Source organism: Carassius auratus, unplaced genomic scaffold (assembly GCF_003368295.1).
Source record: "Carassius auratus strain Wakin unplaced genomic scaffold, ASM336829v1 scaf_tig00020199, whole genome shotgun sequence".
Taxonomy (NCBI): Eukaryota; Metazoa; Chordata; class Actinopteri; order Cypriniformes; family Cyprinidae; genus Carassius; species Carassius auratus.
The window spans coordinates 17,501-35,000 of NW_020525010.1; the positions used below are offsets into that span (position 1 = coordinate 17,501).

At 32.0% G+C, this 17,500-nt stretch overlaps 1 protein-coding gene across 2 annotated transcripts in view; it reads right to left on the bottom strand.

The window, feature by feature from the left end:
- LOC113076367 (phosphatidylinositol 4-kinase alpha-like) overlaps positions 1-17,500 on the bottom strand; it is a 39,673-nt gene that overhangs the window by 2,290 nt on the left and 19,883 nt on the right. The window contains exons 30-54 of one of the 2 annotated variants that reach the window (XM_026249010.1): positions 17,209-17,301; positions 16,967-17,123; positions 16,660-16,787; positions 15,703-15,861; positions 15,281-15,432; positions 13,923-14,030; positions 13,550-13,770; positions 12,068-12,226; positions 11,107-11,186; positions 10,829-11,028; positions 9,411-9,501; positions 9,012-9,179; positions 7,662-7,715; positions 7,438-7,558; positions 7,020-7,149; positions 5,777-5,847; positions 5,619-5,691; positions 5,471-5,541; positions 5,254-5,363; positions 3,926-4,030; positions 3,713-3,838; positions 3,509-3,629; positions 1,623-1,782; positions 1,037-1,126; positions 1-29 (exon numbers count right to left, since the gene is read on the bottom strand). The exon at positions 1-29 is cut by the window's left edge and continues 55 nt beyond it. In XM_026249010.1, the coding sequence (XP_026104795.1) occupies positions 1-29; positions 1,037-1,126; positions 1,623-1,782; positions 3,509-3,629; positions 3,713-3,838; positions 3,926-4,030; positions 5,254-5,363; positions 5,471-5,541; positions 5,619-5,691; positions 5,777-5,847; positions 7,020-7,149; positions 7,438-7,558; positions 7,662-7,715; positions 9,012-9,179; positions 9,411-9,501; positions 10,829-11,028; positions 11,107-11,186; positions 12,068-12,226; positions 13,550-13,770; positions 13,923-14,030; positions 15,281-15,432; positions 15,703-15,861; positions 16,660-16,787; positions 16,967-17,123; positions 17,209-17,301 (2,977 nt within the window). The remainder of the gene's footprint in view (positions 30-1,036; positions 1,127-1,622; positions 1,783-3,508; positions 3,630-3,712; positions 3,839-3,925; positions 4,031-5,253; positions 5,364-5,470; positions 5,542-5,618; positions 5,692-5,776; positions 5,848-7,019; positions 7,150-7,437; positions 7,559-7,661; positions 7,716-9,011; positions 9,180-9,410; positions 9,502-10,828; positions 11,029-11,106; positions 11,187-12,067; positions 12,227-13,549; positions 13,771-13,922; positions 14,031-15,280; positions 15,433-15,702; positions 15,862-16,659; positions 16,788-16,966; positions 17,124-17,208; positions 17,302-17,500) is intronic. The other variant, XM_026249011.1, reaches the window with a different exon arrangement.

Below are 17,500 nucleotides of genomic sequence, written 5' to 3' on the forward strand. Positions count from 1 at the left end.
TCTCACTCATGTTGGGGTTGAACCTTTGTCTGCCGAACACAATACAGCAGAGTTATTATAGTAATACTATTAGAAACATTTTTGTTCATTACTGAAATAAATACAATATAGATATTAGATGAAAAGAAATCTGAAAAAAAAATAATCCTAAATAGTAATATTAAAATAAATAAATGCAAAAGCATATTACAAAAAAAACCAAAAAAACATTTAAAGCTGAAAATGTAAAAATTAAAGTTAAGTCAAAATATATATATAAAATATAATATACATCCAAAAATCCAAATAGTAATATAATAAAAATGCAAAAGTACATTATAAAATTAGTAAAACAAAAAAGAAAAACAGTAAACAGAAAATTTTAAAATAAAAGCAAATTTAAAATATTAATATATATATAATATAAATGATAAAAAAAAAAATCCAAATAGTAATATTATAATAAATAAATAAATAAAAATGGCAAAAGAACATTACAAAATTAGTAAAAAAAATAAATACAAAAATTACAGAGGAAAATTAAAAATGTAAAGATAAGTGTTAATTAAAAATATTAATACAAATATAATATAAATTAAAAAAAAAATCTAATAGTAATATTAGAATAAATAAATAAAAATGGCAAAACCACATTACAAAATTAGTAAAAAACAAAACAAAACAAAATAATTACAGAGGGAACTGAAAATGTAAAAATAAAAGCTAATTCAAAATATTAATAAAAATATAATATAATATAGATAATAAAAAAAATCCAAATAGTAATATTAAAATAAATAAATAGATAGATGAAAGGCAGAAGTACATTACAAAATAAGTAAAATATATTTTTTTATAATATAATAAATATAAATATTACATTTTAAAAAATTACATTGAAAACGGAACATTTAAAAATGAAAGCTTAATTAAAAAATATGAATACAAATATAATATAAATAATACAAAAATAAGACTTATGTACAGCGATCATTATTTCCGAGGAAGAAAGAACAGATAAGAGCATTAAATGAAGGTGTAATATTCATTAGGGTACTTGAGGAGTTTGATGGTCTGTCCTCTGAAGCACGGCAGCCCTGTGTCCAGCATCAGAGTCACCAGTGATACCACAGCATCCATGTACGGCCTGAGAGAAACACATGAAACACACACTAACAGCCAGGAAACTACAAATCTCATTCTGACCAGCTAGTGTCTCATTATAACATCAACGAGATGCGATTAGCCTTTTAATAAGTGTTTGATTTGAATTAAAATGAAATATTTTATATTATATAATACTAATATTTATTTCATTTTGTACTATAATTTAGAATTGTTTTAATTTAGTTGTTCTTGTCGTTTTTTAATATGTTTAATACAGAATTATTTTCTAATTAAATTTTGGTTAAACTAAATAAACAAAAAATGTTGTAGTAGAAATGTTGCAAGTAGCTGAAAATAAAATAATTGAAAGCTTTTCTTTATATTTTGAATAAATTCCATTAAATGTTTATATTATTGAAGTCATGAAAGTTCAGTTTTAACATTAACATCCCTGTAAAGAACAAACCCTGTGCAGTCTTAACATATTGGAGACAGAATCCTCCCGCAGAGGGCAGCTCAAATCCTCATCATCTCACCTTACGGCCAGGTATCCTCGCACACACATCTCCATGAACCATTTAAAGGGAGTGGCCTCCATCTTGCCGCCCATGATCATCACCATCTCATCGGTCAGCTTGATGTCGGGCTCCCAGCCCAGATTCCCCCCCGGAGAGCTCTCGAACATGAAGCCGAAGTCTAGAGGACACAACAACCCAGAAATCACAAACACACTCACTTCATTCTTCTTAATAAAAAAAAATTACATTGAAAATGTAAAAATAAAAGTTACTTCAAAATATTAATAAAAATATAATATAATGTAGATAATACCAAAATCCAAATAGTAATATTAAAATAAATAAGTAGATAGATAAATGGCAAAAGTACATTACAAAATAAAAAAAAATAAAAAATAAAAAACATTGAAAACTGAAAATGTAAAAATAAAAGTTACTTCAAAATATTAATAAAAATAAGATATAATATAAATAATACAAAAATCCAAATAGTCATATTAAAATATGAATAAATAAAAGTCGCAAAAACACATTAAAATTTTTTTTAAAAAATTTACATTGAAAACTGAACATTTAAAAATAAAAGCTTAATTAAAAAATATGAATAAAAATATAATATAATATAAACACATTTTATAAAGCACAAAAACTGGCATGAAACTAAAAATATAATTCTGACCAGCTAGTGACAGAAAACCAGTCTTATTATACCATCAATGAGATGCTATTAGCGTTTTAATTAATATTTTCAATTAGTGTTTAATTTGAATTAAAGTGAAATATTTTATATTATATAATACTATTATTTATACAGTATTTTTACATTTTGTACTATAATTTAGAATTGTTGTCATTTATTTGTTCTTGTCTTTCTATTCGTTTTTAATATGTTTAATAGAGAATTATTTTCAAAAAAAATGTTGGTTAAACTAAATAAACAAAAAATGTTGTAGTAGAAATGTGGCAAGTAGCTGAAAAAAAATAAAAAAAACCACAGTCATTTCATTCTTCTTTTCTTTTTTTTAATTGGAATAAGAAAAAACTAAAACTTAATAATAAAAAATCTAAAATTCAAGTTAATTTTGTATTTATTTAAATTAATGTATTTATTTTAAGTTTAACTTGAGTTTTCGTGGCAAGAATGGAAAAATTAATGGGTTATAAGATGGACATTGTCCTCGTTTGATGTACTATAGATATACAATATATAATATACAATATAAATTAACAATAAATTTCACAATAATTTCACCTTTTTTAATTTTTATTAAAACTTAAATTGTATCATTTAAATGTTATTATCTTAAATTTTACATTCAGAATTAAATGTAGATCATTAAAATGTAAGTTCATTTATTTTGTAATTAAAAATGTAATTAGTTTAAGTCTAATTTGAGTTTTTATTGCAAAATGAAATTTTGTACTAGAAGATATCACAGACATAAAATATAAAAATATCAATATTAGTTGAAAAACTTAAAGACTGAATACAAATGTGAAATGTCGCCTTCACAAAAGTATTATGTGAAGCAAAAAATTTTAATAAATAAAAGATAAAGCTGAACTAAAGAAGAAATTATTCAAACCTAAAAAGTAATAAAAAAAAAAACACAATTAGGCAGAAGCACATCATAAAATCACAAACATTTACTAAAGTTCAAATAAAAACATTAAACGTAATTCAAAATATTAATACAAATCTAAACAGAACATAAATGTATCATATATAATATATTATAGTTTTTATTAATATTTTGAATTAGCTTTGATTTATATTTCATATGTAACAGAACACTTGTGGCTGCCAATCATAAGAGGACATTTTCATATCTTCATATGTACAATAGCAAAAACGGCTAGACCAATACAATTTAGTTAAGTTGGTTTGGTTGAACTCAACTGACCGATGTGGATGAGATGGCCTTTGCTGTCCAGCATGATGTTCCCATTGTGTCGGTCTTTGATTTGTAACAGGAAGAGCAGGAGACTGTATGCAGCCATACTGCGGATGAAGTTATAACGAGCCTTCGAGAGAGAGAGACATTACACAATAAATGATCAGACACATCAACAGAACCCAAAACTATCCTGAAGCGAGTGTCTGTCACCTTCTGGAAGGCCAGCGTGGACTCGTCCCCGTACTGGTTCCTGAAGTATTCGTACATGCCAATGTCAGTCTGCCGTCCGAGCTGATCGCGGGACTTACAGTCCGGAATACATTCGATCACGCCACACTGAAAGAAGCAGACAGGAAGCCAGGTCAGCAGAGCTCCAGCGGGTCAGGAGCACGACGTGTGACAGGAAGCTGGAGCGAGACTCACTCCAGGAGCGGTGGCCACCACACGGTACGGGAACACGAACAGATCCAGACCCACCAGCTGGAAGATGTTCCTGAAGAGACCGATGATCTGGAGCGCGAGCATGTCCTGAGACCAGAGGAACTACATTAATAAATCCATTTCATGATGAAAATCAACTCAAAACACATCAAGGTCAAATTACAACACAAATACAAAATAAAAAAACATCCTAACAAACAGAGATGCTTTTAACTAAATTATTACATTTTATTTATTATTATTTAAATTATTACATTTTATTTCATTATTGTATATTATATATATATATATATATATATATATATATATATATATATATATATATATATATATATATATACACACACACACACACACATTACTGTTGTGATTTCAGATGCATTAGTTTACACTGAAAAAAATAATATAATATAATATAATATAATATAATATAATATAATATAATACATGACTTAAAACAAATTCTAATTATTATATTTAAATATATTATAAAATATAAAAAATATATTATATTTAAATGAAATCTAATTACATTTTATTTATTATTTAAATTATTACATTTTATTTCATTATTGAATATTATATATATATATATATATATATATATATATATATACACACACACACACATTACTGTTGTGATTTCAGATGCATTAGTTTACACTGAAAAAAATAATATAATATAATATAATATATGACTTAAAACAAATTCTAATTATTATATTTAAATATATTATAAAATATATAAAATATATTATATTTAAATGAAATCTAATTATTAACAAAATGTTCTAAAAATTATAATAATTTTTTTCTTTGGAGTGAAATATAATACAGACATAAAAGATTTCATAACATGCTTATATAATTAAAAATGTAAAAAACAAAATTTTTTTTTTAAATAAAAAAAATATATTTTATATAAAAAAGAGATTTCACATAACATTTCCACTATTAAATATTATTCATTAAATGATATCATTTAATTCATAATATTTCATAGTGGAAATGTTATGTGCATTTTCTTTTTTTATATAAAATATAAATAATATAATTATTTTATATTTCATTTTCAAGTTTTCATGGGGAAAACAATAATGTTAAATATTAAATAATATATATAAATTATAATTATAATATATTATATATATGATTTTCCCCCCCCATGAAAACCTATTCATGAAATAAGTTTAGTGTCAATGTAAAACATCTTAATGTACTGAAAAGATCAATTCTTATTTTTTACATTTTGCAGTGAGGCATACAGACTTAAGAGATTTCATAAGGATTTCATTTCCCATGACACTGACCTGTCTGCAATCATCGCCCACTTTAAAGATGGCCGCCTGCCAGCAGACCTTTCGAGCCGTCTCTGAGTCCTCCTCACCTTCATCCTGAGAGTCTGACGGACAGCGCAGACCTGTGGACACACACACACACACACACACACACACAGTCACACAGAAACTGAACCTATCCTGTGAGCGCTGTGAGCTGAAGGCGTATGAAAGGTCATGTGCGTCTCACCCTCTTTCTCAAGCTCACTAACTCCACACCTCTTCACTCTGAATTTGGCCAGGTAAGGTGCTTTGGCAGCGCTGTAATAAATCAGATGTGAAATGTGATCTGAGAGCATGTGAACCGGTTTCTGGTGAGCGGTGCGGTCTGCTGATACCTCTGCATGGGTGTCCCTGACTTGTAGTCGATATCCAGGACGATCGCTTCCGGATTGCTTGGCAAATAGCATCCTGATAACAGTGTTAGAGAATTCAGACACAGATTAAATAAAGAAAGACAAGTAATATTTTAAAGCTCAGTTACTCTTATCCTAACCTGGCTGAACTTTGATTTCGGACAGCGCCTTCAGACACGCTCTCTTCCTCTCGTCTCCTTTAGGAACAGGCCTGGAAACAAGAACAGCACGCTTTCCTTTCTGCTCACTTTACTTAGAGTACATTCAGAATATACTGCTCAAAAAAATAAAGGGGGCTGTTAAACACACAATGTAACCCACAAGTGTTCCTTTTATTTTTTTGAGCAGTATATATTTGATCTAAAGAAAATAAAGCTTATCTTACTTAGAATGTTATTATCTTAATTAACCCTTAAACCATTAAATTTTAAATGAATTTTGAAAATGAAATTGGTTTAGAGATAGGTGGTGATTTGGAGCAGGCATTGAACAGTGGTACAGTTTCCAAAAACAAAGGCATTTCTGTGAACAGCAATGCAAAAAACACTCAAAATCATATTATAGCCTCCGATCCAAACGAATCGCAGCCTATCCAGACAACATTTTTAGGCATTAAAAGCACTTCAAATGTGACCCTGGAGCACAAAACCAGTCTTACGTGTCTATTTTTCGAAACTGAGGTTTATGCATCATCTGAAAGCTGAATAAAGAAGTTTTCCATTGATGTGTGGTTTGTTAGGAGGACAATATTTGGTTGAGATAAAATTATTTGAAAATCTGGAATCTGAGGGTGCAAAAAAATCTAAATATTGAGAAAATCATCTTTCAAGTTGTCCAGATGAATTCTTAGCAATGCATATTACTTATCAATAATTAAGTTTGGATATATTTATGGTAGGACATTTACAAAACATCTTGATATCTTGATGATATTTACTTAATATCCTAATCATTTTTTGGCATAAAAGAAAAAATTATAATTTTGACCCATAAAATGTATTTTTGACTATTGCTACAAATATTCCCCAATATATTCTATAAATATTCTACAAATATTTCAAATATTTTTTGTGTGTGTGTGTGTGTGTGTGTGTTTCATTTGGAATTTAAGAATTTAAAGTTTCTTCATCAACTCCAAAACCCATTTCAGTCACACTTATATTTTAAGATGCATCCTTGCAGTATAGCACAATCCCAGAATGCACTGCAAAACCAGTAAATAAATAATGGCAGATGGAGTTGAACGTATATATATATTAAAAATAATCAATTTCTAATAGCTCCTTTATGTGGTTCAACTTCAGTTAGGACATCCCCTGGCAAAGCAACTGCCTTCGTGTTTGGGAGAGAGCTCAGATGTGCTGGAAATATCATCGGACATACTTGATAATGGCGGAGACGTTGGTGATCTTGTTGAAGAAGTCAAACTCGCGCTGGTAGAAGTGTTTAGCGGGGCCTGACAGAGAGTGTGTGATCTCCTCCACCATCTGCTCCAGAAGATCACCGATGTCCGCTGAAGCACAACACAAAGCCAGCCTGCTCATCTCACACCGCTATAACATCTAATGAGTGTTTGACATCATGTTCTCTCTTCCTGTTACATGCACCACTGTATGATTGACAGGCAGAGCCACCTCCCACTTTTGATTTCTGAACAGCATTAACACACGTGTCCATATTCATGTTTTTTTAACTGTTTCTGAAACTCTCATCCCTGAAGTAGCAATCAAACAAACAAACAAAAGTGAATGCTAATAGTGTGTAATCAGACTAATGAAGTACTAATTGCACAGTTACATACGATCTTTCTGATGGCCCTCCTCGTCCAGAAAGATGTTGGTCTTCATGTTCCATATGAACTGATGAGCGAGGAGCTGGGACTTCTGTGCGGCCCACAGGATGTACTCACGCACGTAACCCATCTGTCAGAACGACAGCATCGATGTTAATAGCAGCCCAGGGCTGTGAGAGTCAGATCAAACCTCTGTTGTGTTTCAGGAGAGGTCACAGTTCACTCTTCCTCACCTTGTCATAGCGCAGCGCTTGAACGATTTGAGGAATGTAAAACAAAATGGCATCCTGTAAGAGGAACGCAAGTCAGAAATCACAGAAACATAATGCAGTTCCTCATGTGAGGGATAAAGCAAGATGGGGATCACTATTATCACACATTCGTGGAGTTTAAATCAAAAACACCTTCGAAACACCTCTCTTTGTGTTTCACGGGAAAAGGAAAGTCAAACGGGTTTAAAATAATATGAGTCTAATTTTTTTGCATGAATAAAAAAGTGGAAACTGTAGACAAGTGCATAAATGCTGACAAATATTTCACATTGATTGAAAGCAAGTTAATTGCTCAGGTGAAGCATTTCTAGACGTGTAAAAGTCAAGTGAATTAATATTTAAAATATTAAAAAATGTCAATGAAAAAGTTAATGAATATTAACTTATATATATATATATATATATATATATATATATATATATATATATATATATATATTTTTTTTTTTTTTTTTTTTTTTTTTTCTAGTTAATTCAAGCGTTATTTTTCAAGAGGTTTAAAAAGCATGATTTCTACACCTAGAAATGTCATGAAATTTATATTACAATTAAAAAAAAATATTATAAATTCAAGTTCTAAATATTTTATTGGGTAAAAATTGCTTTTTGAAATGTGTGATTCCTAGACCTGGAAAAAAAAATCATAGGAATACATATTTTAAATGTTTTAAAAACATCAGCTCTAAAAACCTTTAACGGGAAGAAACTGCTATTTGAAAAATGAGATTTCTAGACCTCAGAAGTCATGGGAACGTCAAGGATTTTTCAAGGACTTCCTTTTTTTCTAGTAATTTAAAAAAATATTTTTTTCAGGTAAAAACTGCAATTTTAAAAGTGTGATTTCTAGACCTGGAAGAGCTGTGGGAATAAATATAAAAAATGATAAAAATGTATAATATATTAGTGCTATATTAGAATTTATATATTATATTATATTTTTAAATATTTTTTGGTTAGAAACTGCTCTTTGTGAGTAAAAAATATATAAGAAAATGTAAACACAAATTATTTGAAAAGTCAAGTGAATTCACTGGTAATTAAAAAAAGTGGAAACCCTAACAAACATTTAGTTATTGAAACTTATGGAATGTAATCATTTGAATAATTCATTAAACTATTTTTATTAACAATTTTTATTAACTATTAATGTAAATTGTCACTGCTAGTTTACTTTAAAAAAAAAAAAAACTTTTTTGAAAGCGAACAGCTTTGTCATTGCAGCGGTGAAATAATAATGTCTTGTCAATGGGGGTCTCAGAGGGAGAAAGGTGGAACAGACAGAGACTGTAGCGCCGCCCTGCTGGTACCTACAGGAGGGAAGGAGCGCAGGACTTTGACTCCATACTGAGCGGTGAGCGGATGAGGAGGGTACATGCTGGAGAAGTACGAGAGGCCGGTGGGAGGATCTGCAGGAGCCCAGCACAGGATGTGGCTCAGCTCTGGACAATCAGCATCAATGGTGTGCCACGTCACCAGGAACTAAGAGGAAAACACATGCAACAGTGAAAACGTTTACATGCTTTCAGTAAAATACTCCCCAAACTGCATGTAAAATGGGAACATGAAAGCAACCCATGCAAACACCTTAATCCTAATATTGTTTTATTCAGAATATGATAAATAAGTAGATTACTGATGCCCATGTGAACACAGTGATTGAGAGGGATTTTTAGCACGTAGTGGTACATAATGTCCTAAAGCGGCTCTAACCTTCACTGCCTCCGGCACATCGCTGACAGCACCAGGATCCAGACGAACCAGACGCGTCACTTCAGCAACAATGGCATCTGCATTTTTGAACCTACAAAGCAAGAAAAGAGGTCATACAGTCACATCAAAACCTTAAAACTGGACTGAAACCTCATTTTTCTGATCAACTGGTGCTGCACTCTAATGCATTAGTAAACACACACATAATACAGTGCAGGGTTAAACAGGATTATTGGGTTACATTTCCAATAGCATAATATTTCAATGATTATCATTCCAGATTTTATTGATACGATTGGAGTCTTTATCTTTGAGTGGAAAAGATGATTAACTGGTTTTTAAACCATTTCTTTGTGTGTAAAAATATCAGTAAAATATTTTAATAAATAAAATAATATAATTTAACTCAAATTGTCATCCATTTAAAATAAGTTTTTTTTTTATACTGAACTCTACGCATTGCATTCATAACATGATATTGCAAATAATGAATCCAGATTTTATTTGGCTATAGACGTCTAACTCAATAGAGTAAAAAAAAAACAAAAAAACAAGTATTTTAAAAACAATTTCTTTGTGTAAAAATGTCGGTGCACTTTTGAATAAAAAATAAAATAAAAAACATAATACAATTTTTGAAAACGATTTCTTCACGTAAATAAAAAATGCACTTTTGAATAATAACAAAATATAACAAAAACTTTTTTTGGGGGGGGACTTTTTAAACCATTTTTTTTTTTTTACAATTTCTTGATGTTTAAAAATGTGAATGCTTTTTTGTATAATATAATATAATATAATATAATATAATATAATATAATATAATATAATATAATATAATATAATATAATATAATATAATTAATGCTGTCAAAAGATTAATCACATCCGAAATGTGTGTATTGTGTGTGTATATATATTGTGTATATATGAATACATGCACATTCATATATATATTTCAGAAAATTTTCTTATGTTTATACATTAAAATTTTTTAGATTTTTATTTATTTATATTTAAATATTTTCAAAATATATACTGTTTGTGTGTATTTACATATCCAGAATTAATATACACAGTACACACACACATTCATTATGTAACGAAAACCTTTTTTTGGACACGATTAAATTGGAATTAATCGTTTGACAGCACTAAATATAACAATGTAACAATGTAATATAATACAATATAAATATAATCTATCCAAATCACAGTAAGAGTTTTATTAGGGAAAATATGCATCATTGTCAATGTTACTGGGGGAAAAAATCCTAAAATAGTTCAACTCAAATAAGCTCCAATAGTCAGAGGAGTTAACTGGAAACAGAGGATTCTGGGACTGCATTCTGACAAATGACTAGCGGGTGGAGAGGTGACTCCAGTCTGAAACAGAGAAGAGTCTCGTGGGAGGTGTACCTTGCTGGAAGCTGCATGGCCAGATACGGAGCGATACTCCAGGCCAAGTTGACGTTGTCCTTCCACTGTTTCTCACTCAGGTTGATGTATTTGGATCTCCAGTTGGAGATGCTGGTCTCCACCGACTGCTCTGTGGAGATGACCAGCTCCTGTGTTGATAGCGGGTTGTACCAAGTGGTCAGTCGCTCGATCTCACTGGCCTGCAAAGAAAGCACAGAGACGCTCAAGACACAGAAGTGTATTGGTTTAAGAACCAGGCTGAGGAAAAACCTCCCTACCAGTAAGGCCAAGAGTAACGTCCTGCGCTTCATGTAGTACTTGTGCAGCTGGGTGCCTCGGTTGCTCTTTTTGGACATGCCTATAGTGAGAGAAAACAACGGAAGACAGAGTAACAGCTGCGTGAAGACTAAACATTAGACACGTGTTTTTCCATTTTCATTTTAAATCTAATTAGAATTTTTATAAAATCATTTGTATAATTTTTTGTTTCTTAAATGTCATTAAAGTATTTTTTTTTTTTTTAAGTTTAGTACATGAACTAAATAAAATAAACATTGCCTTGGCAATGAGTTTAAATACAATAAGATTGTTTTTTTTTTTTGTTTGTTTTTTTACGTTTATTTTATTCAAAGTAAAAAATAATTTTTTGGGTTTTAGTTTTAGTTAAACATAGTAACCCTCACTGTGTCTTACAACCTTTTTAGCTGATAAATGGTCCAAAATAATCTTAAAATCATCTTAATTTTACTTATTTTAAACTCGACTGGTAATAAGTTAAAACCCTGTCAGATTTTAGTTATTGGAGCTATGGTTTTTAATTATACTAACTACTTTTATAAATAAATATCTCTCTCTCTCCCTGTATATGTAATAAAACATTTAAATAAATCAATATAACATTATTTTTTATTAATCAGTACTTAATCTCAGTTGATTATAGATTAGACTAGAACAAAAGTGCAGAAACAACTTTACATTAAGCACTCTGTGCTAGTAATTAACTGTTTCTTTAAACTTTAATTTGTTGGTTTTTGGATTCCCCAAGTAGGATGTGTTTGGGTGTTCTTGCGATATTTTAACTCTTTAAAATGCAGCTCTCAGAGTAAGTTGCTCAACAAACAAGCCACCAGTGACACAACAGTAGTTCAGTAGTAATGCTATCACAGCATTAGCAGATGCACATTGGCTAAACAGATTAAACCATTAAAACCAATCGGCTGTTGTGTGTTTGGGTGATACCTGATTTCTTGGAGATGGTGGACATCCCGCTGGACAGGGGGTAGGTGTTGATCCAGCCCTGAGCGCTTTGCTGACGGGAACCCATGGTCATGTCCATGTTGTTCCTCGGGTCGGTGGCGTTCATCACCGACAAACTGTTCATGGACGGGTCCTGGTTGTCTGTGAGAGGAAACGCTGTTAAACGAAGGGTTTGGTGAACTTTATTCTCTTCTCTCGGGTGCCTACACTATTAGAGTCAATCTCATGAAGAGTGTGATATATAAGAGTGTGTGTATAAAACAACTATAATATATATTACTTTGCGTTATGCATTTTATATTATGTGCACAAAGTAATTAACTGAAATCAATTTAATACATTTTTAGACACTGTTGTCAGGGGAAAAATATGTTTATATGTGTATAAAAACAGAAAATGTAAAATTTCTTTATCTATACCTCATTAAATATATATATATATATATATATATATATATATATATATATATATATATATATATATATATATATATATATATATATATATATATATATATATATATATATGTATGTATTATTTTTGTAAAATATTTAGTGCACATACAACAATAAATTGAAATTAACTGAAATGAAATAATTTTTTAAAAATGTAAATAATGGTGATGAAAAAACAGCCCTTAAATTCATTAGTCAAAAATAATAATCATAATAATAAAAAGACTATTCTTTTATTTTTTGTGCAAAAAATGTGCACTTTTAAATAATATAAAATTATATATCCACTGTCTCTCTCTATATAAAGAAATGTAAATGCATACCGTACATATTTTTAAATGCATAAAAACACACAGTTTTGGATAAATGTGCAAAATTTCATAAAAAGGTCCTAAAATAGCTTTCAATTTCCTCTATTAATAAACAAAAGCATATATTTTCATATCTATCTTTTGATTTAGGAGTGATCTGGTATGACCTGGACATGTTCCCGAGTGGATTCACTCACACAACTAAATGTTATTCCCAACTCTCTCCTTTTACCATTTTGTTCCATCATTCCAGCACCTTTTCTCCTTCCCTTTTCCATTAGCTTTAATGAATTATTAACACACAGCATCCGAGGAAAAGCAGCCTGCAAATTCTACATTGGAGGAGTAAATACCAAGCCAAGCAACTGATTTGTGTGCGATGTAGGAGAGGCTTTAAGGGACGAATGGAGTCTCAATTAGTTCTCTGATATTGAAATGATCATGCATTTTACATGAGAGAGAGAGAGAGCGCTAATGTTCGGATGAGATCATGTTTTCTACAATGGATAGAGATGGACGGTGGCGTTTCAGGCGGAGAGAGACGGGACGGACGCATTTGTCAATTTGTGCTTTGTGACAAATTGATAAATACGGCCGTCCGGATGACTGCCGTGCATTTTTAGTACAGGCTTCAAATTTGCGGGAAACATGCTTTCAGAACATGCTCCTGCTGCACTGTAGCAGCTAGAGAGGCTTACTTAATAACGATATCGGAGAAGTGCTGGAAACGATAAGTGATCCGAAAATCCCGGCAGATAGGGAGCTTTGAGAGGGATTGGCGCCAAGCTCACCAGGTGGCACGAGCTGACTAGCAGCTAGGTACTTCTTATCGGAGAGGATGCTGGCGTAGAAGCGGGTCATGATGCTGATGTCCTCGCGCAGATGCTTGTCTCCCTGAGTGGGGAACTTTGGTGCCACGCTGAGACAAAAACAAACCAGATAGAAATAATGTTGATTAATTTCATTAACTAAGGACACATGCAATCAGATACCTCTCTTTAATAGATATCTCAACTAAAACTGAATCGTTTGATTGTCATAGCAAAAACTCGAACATTTTCTATGCAGTACCTGAAATAATCGAAGGCGGTGGAGTAAATCTTTTCACGTAGGACATTACGGATGGTGGTGTTGGTCACTACGTCAGAATGCAGGAGGGCAAGTCCAAGCGTCAACAACCTGAGCGCAGAGAAACGATGTTTTTCTTCACAGAGTCAACCAGGGTTTTTATAGTGAAAGCTGCAGTCTTTTACCGTATTTTCCGGCCTATAAGTCGCACTTTTTTCATAGTTTGGCTGGTCCTGCGACTAATAGTCAGGTGCGACTTATTTATCAAAATTAATTTGACATGAACTGAGAAAAATGAACTAAGGGACATGAACCAAGAGAAAACATTACCGTCTACAACCACAAGAGGGCGCTCTATGCTGCTCAGTTCTCCTGTAGTCTACACTGAAGACATAGAGCGCCCTCTCGTGGCTGGAGACGGTAATGTTTTCTCTTGGTTCTAGGTTCTAAATAAATGCGACTTATAGTCCAGTGCGACTTATATTTGTTTTTTTCCTCATCATGACGTATTTTACGACTGATGCGACTTATACTCACGTGCGACTTATAGTCCGAAAAATACGGTACATAATAAGTAGTGGAGTAGATCAGTAGCTGCATGATTCGTCATAGACATGAACAGAGAGAAGTAGATCCGGCTACAATGTTCTTCCACAAAGAACATGCAGTTCTGTTTATTAACCCCTGGAGCACCAAAAGTTACGGTCTGCAGCTTTAACCGAATGTAAAATTAAAACTAATCCCTTAAAAGATACTTAATAAAACTAAACTAAACATGAAATTAAATAAAATCTAAACAAATGTATTTGATGCAGCTAGTTCTCAAATCACTAATCCTCAATTAAAATGGGAACGAATTGAACTTAAAATGAAAATATAAATATAAGACTTTCTCTTTCTCTCACTATATATATATATATATATATATATATATATATATATATATATATATAAAACCTCGTTGACAGTAAAATAACACTGGTGTCAACCAAAAAACTGTAATTAACTACAATTAAACAAAATTGTGGGATTGAATTTGAATCAATTTTCAGAAAGTGCTACTAAATTTCACAAATAATAAGAAATGGCAAGTAACACATTTGTGTAAACAATGACATTTTTGATGAATGAAAAATAAAAATCACCCTAAAAAAAATCTTAATTATTCTTATGTAAAATACATTTTTATATTGCTGTCTTATCTTGACAGTTTAAGTGGTTGGTCAATTATTTTCCTTCGTTTACCCATTTGATTTGAATCAAATGTGAATTTTTAAGCAGGATTTTTAGCAAAACTTCATTAAATGAACTTTATTTACAACTCTTAAAGCTATTTTTCACAAAGCGGTCTCCTTGCTAACCTGAAGCGCGGTCCAATGGCCGCCACGTGGCGGTTCAGGCTGCTTTTAGGGCCGCCAACACTGAGAGACAGAGACCTCTGCAGAAGACTGCTGAAAATCTCCACCTGATCCACACTGCTGTACTTGGCGATCTCAAAACGCTGGACCAGAAACTAGACAAAAGGAAAAGAAAGACAAGGATGAAATGCCATTTTGGAAAACAAAAAAAAATGCATTGCAATAAATTAAACCTATTTGCTAAAACAGAGCATCTCTGTAACAAGTCTACTGATGCAAATACACAAGTACAACCCTCATCCAAATAAAGGAGAGGGAGATTTCCTCACAAGAAGTCTATTTGAGAGGAGTTTTCGGATGGGTAAATCCACAGCTATGAAAATGCTCATGAGCTTGGACGGATAAACAGGGTAACAGGAAGTAACCTCGATCCAGGTGTAGTGGGGCGTGACATCGGGCGGACAGGGGACGGGTTGGCTTTCCTCGGAGGCCGCCAGAGGATCTGCCTCCAGCTGGGCGTCAGAGAACAGCCCCATCTTCAGCTCGACGGTCATCTGCCACGCTCCTGCCATCTCCCGCATGAACTGACCCCAGAACAGAGGAGGAGAAGCATTGGAAAACCTGCATAGCTAATATAATAGCACAGATTTGTGACCCTGGACCACAAAACCAGTCACAAGGGTTAACTTTAATCTTTCCATTGATGTATGGTTTGTTAGGAGGACAATATTTGGCTGAGATACAACTATTTGAAAATCTGGAATCTGAGGGAGCAAAAAAACTAAATATTGAGAAAATCATCTTTAAAGTTCTTAGCAATGCATATTACTAATCAAAAATTAAGTTTTGTTATATTTACAATAGGAAATGTACAAAATATCTTCATGGAACATGATCTTTACTTAATATCCTAATGCTTTTTGGCACATATGATTCATGTATTTTAACTATTGCTACAAATATACCCGAGACTTCAAAATGCTTCTTTGTGCTCCAGAGTCACATTTAGGAGTACTGTTTACTACACCTAGACTTTTACATGTGCAAATGTTTTGAGGTTTTTTATTATTATTATATATAAAGTTACTTATATATAATAAGATTCAATTATATGAATGATTACAATAGTATCATAAAGTACTATTTTACATGTCACTATGTTTCTGCTGCTTTATTATTTCATCTTGGGAATTCGAATACATCTCTATGTTATTTACTCGCCTTTTTAACCTGTTTTATTACTTATAAATTACTGCAATAATTACTTGAGATTACTTACTTTTAATTTGGCTTTTGAGGAGCGTATTACGTGACTGGCATTGGTATTCACTGACAAAATAACGGCATCACGACAGCTCTACTTATACATGTGTGTATCTTACAGGGACTTCAACGCCTGTCCTCGCAGCCAGAAGCCATTCCCAGCAGGCAATAGCAGTTTCCATGCCATTCTCCGTGAACATCTTTAATGGAGACCAGCAGAGGTGATGCAGGAGCTGAGGATCCCATTCTACACAATAAACACAACATTGAATCATGACTTTGTTAATAACTGCACTGAGCTTCTTTTCCTCTTATCTATTAAAAAACAACAACATACTGTGAAGTTCAACTTCATTTTTAGTATATTCCAGTGTTTCATTATGCAACTTGATGGTATGAGCATCTATTTTCAATGTAGAAACATGCCTTTGGAGCTGATGAGCAGCGCAGTCATTTTGAACATGGCTTCAGTGAAGGCTTCCGGCTGACCTCCGTCCAGAGCTTCATTCATCTGACGAATCATCAGCTTGTTCAGATCCATCGTGCTCCGCATGGCCTCAGAGAAATGGATCATCCCTGCCACCTGCATACGAGACACGCAAGGAGTTAAGACTCTGAGCTTCTTTCATAAAATACCCAGCAGCCTCTGCTTTATTATGCGTTATTACCTCTCCAGCATAGCGGTTTCTCAGGTTGAGGGAGGCCATGAAGTTGGAGTAGTCTTTCTTCACACATGCTGGTCTCTCTGTGAGCTGAGTGCTCTGAAACGGGGATATTATTATTAACGAAAACCATAAAAAAAAAAAAACTGTTAGTACAAAAAAAAAAGTTAACTCCAAACTAGAATAAAATAAAAAATATTTTTAAACCATTTACCATTTAATTTAACTGGGCACAAATAAACAAAATAAAATAAAATGAAATATTTTAAAACGAAATTTATTTCAGCTAAATGAAAAA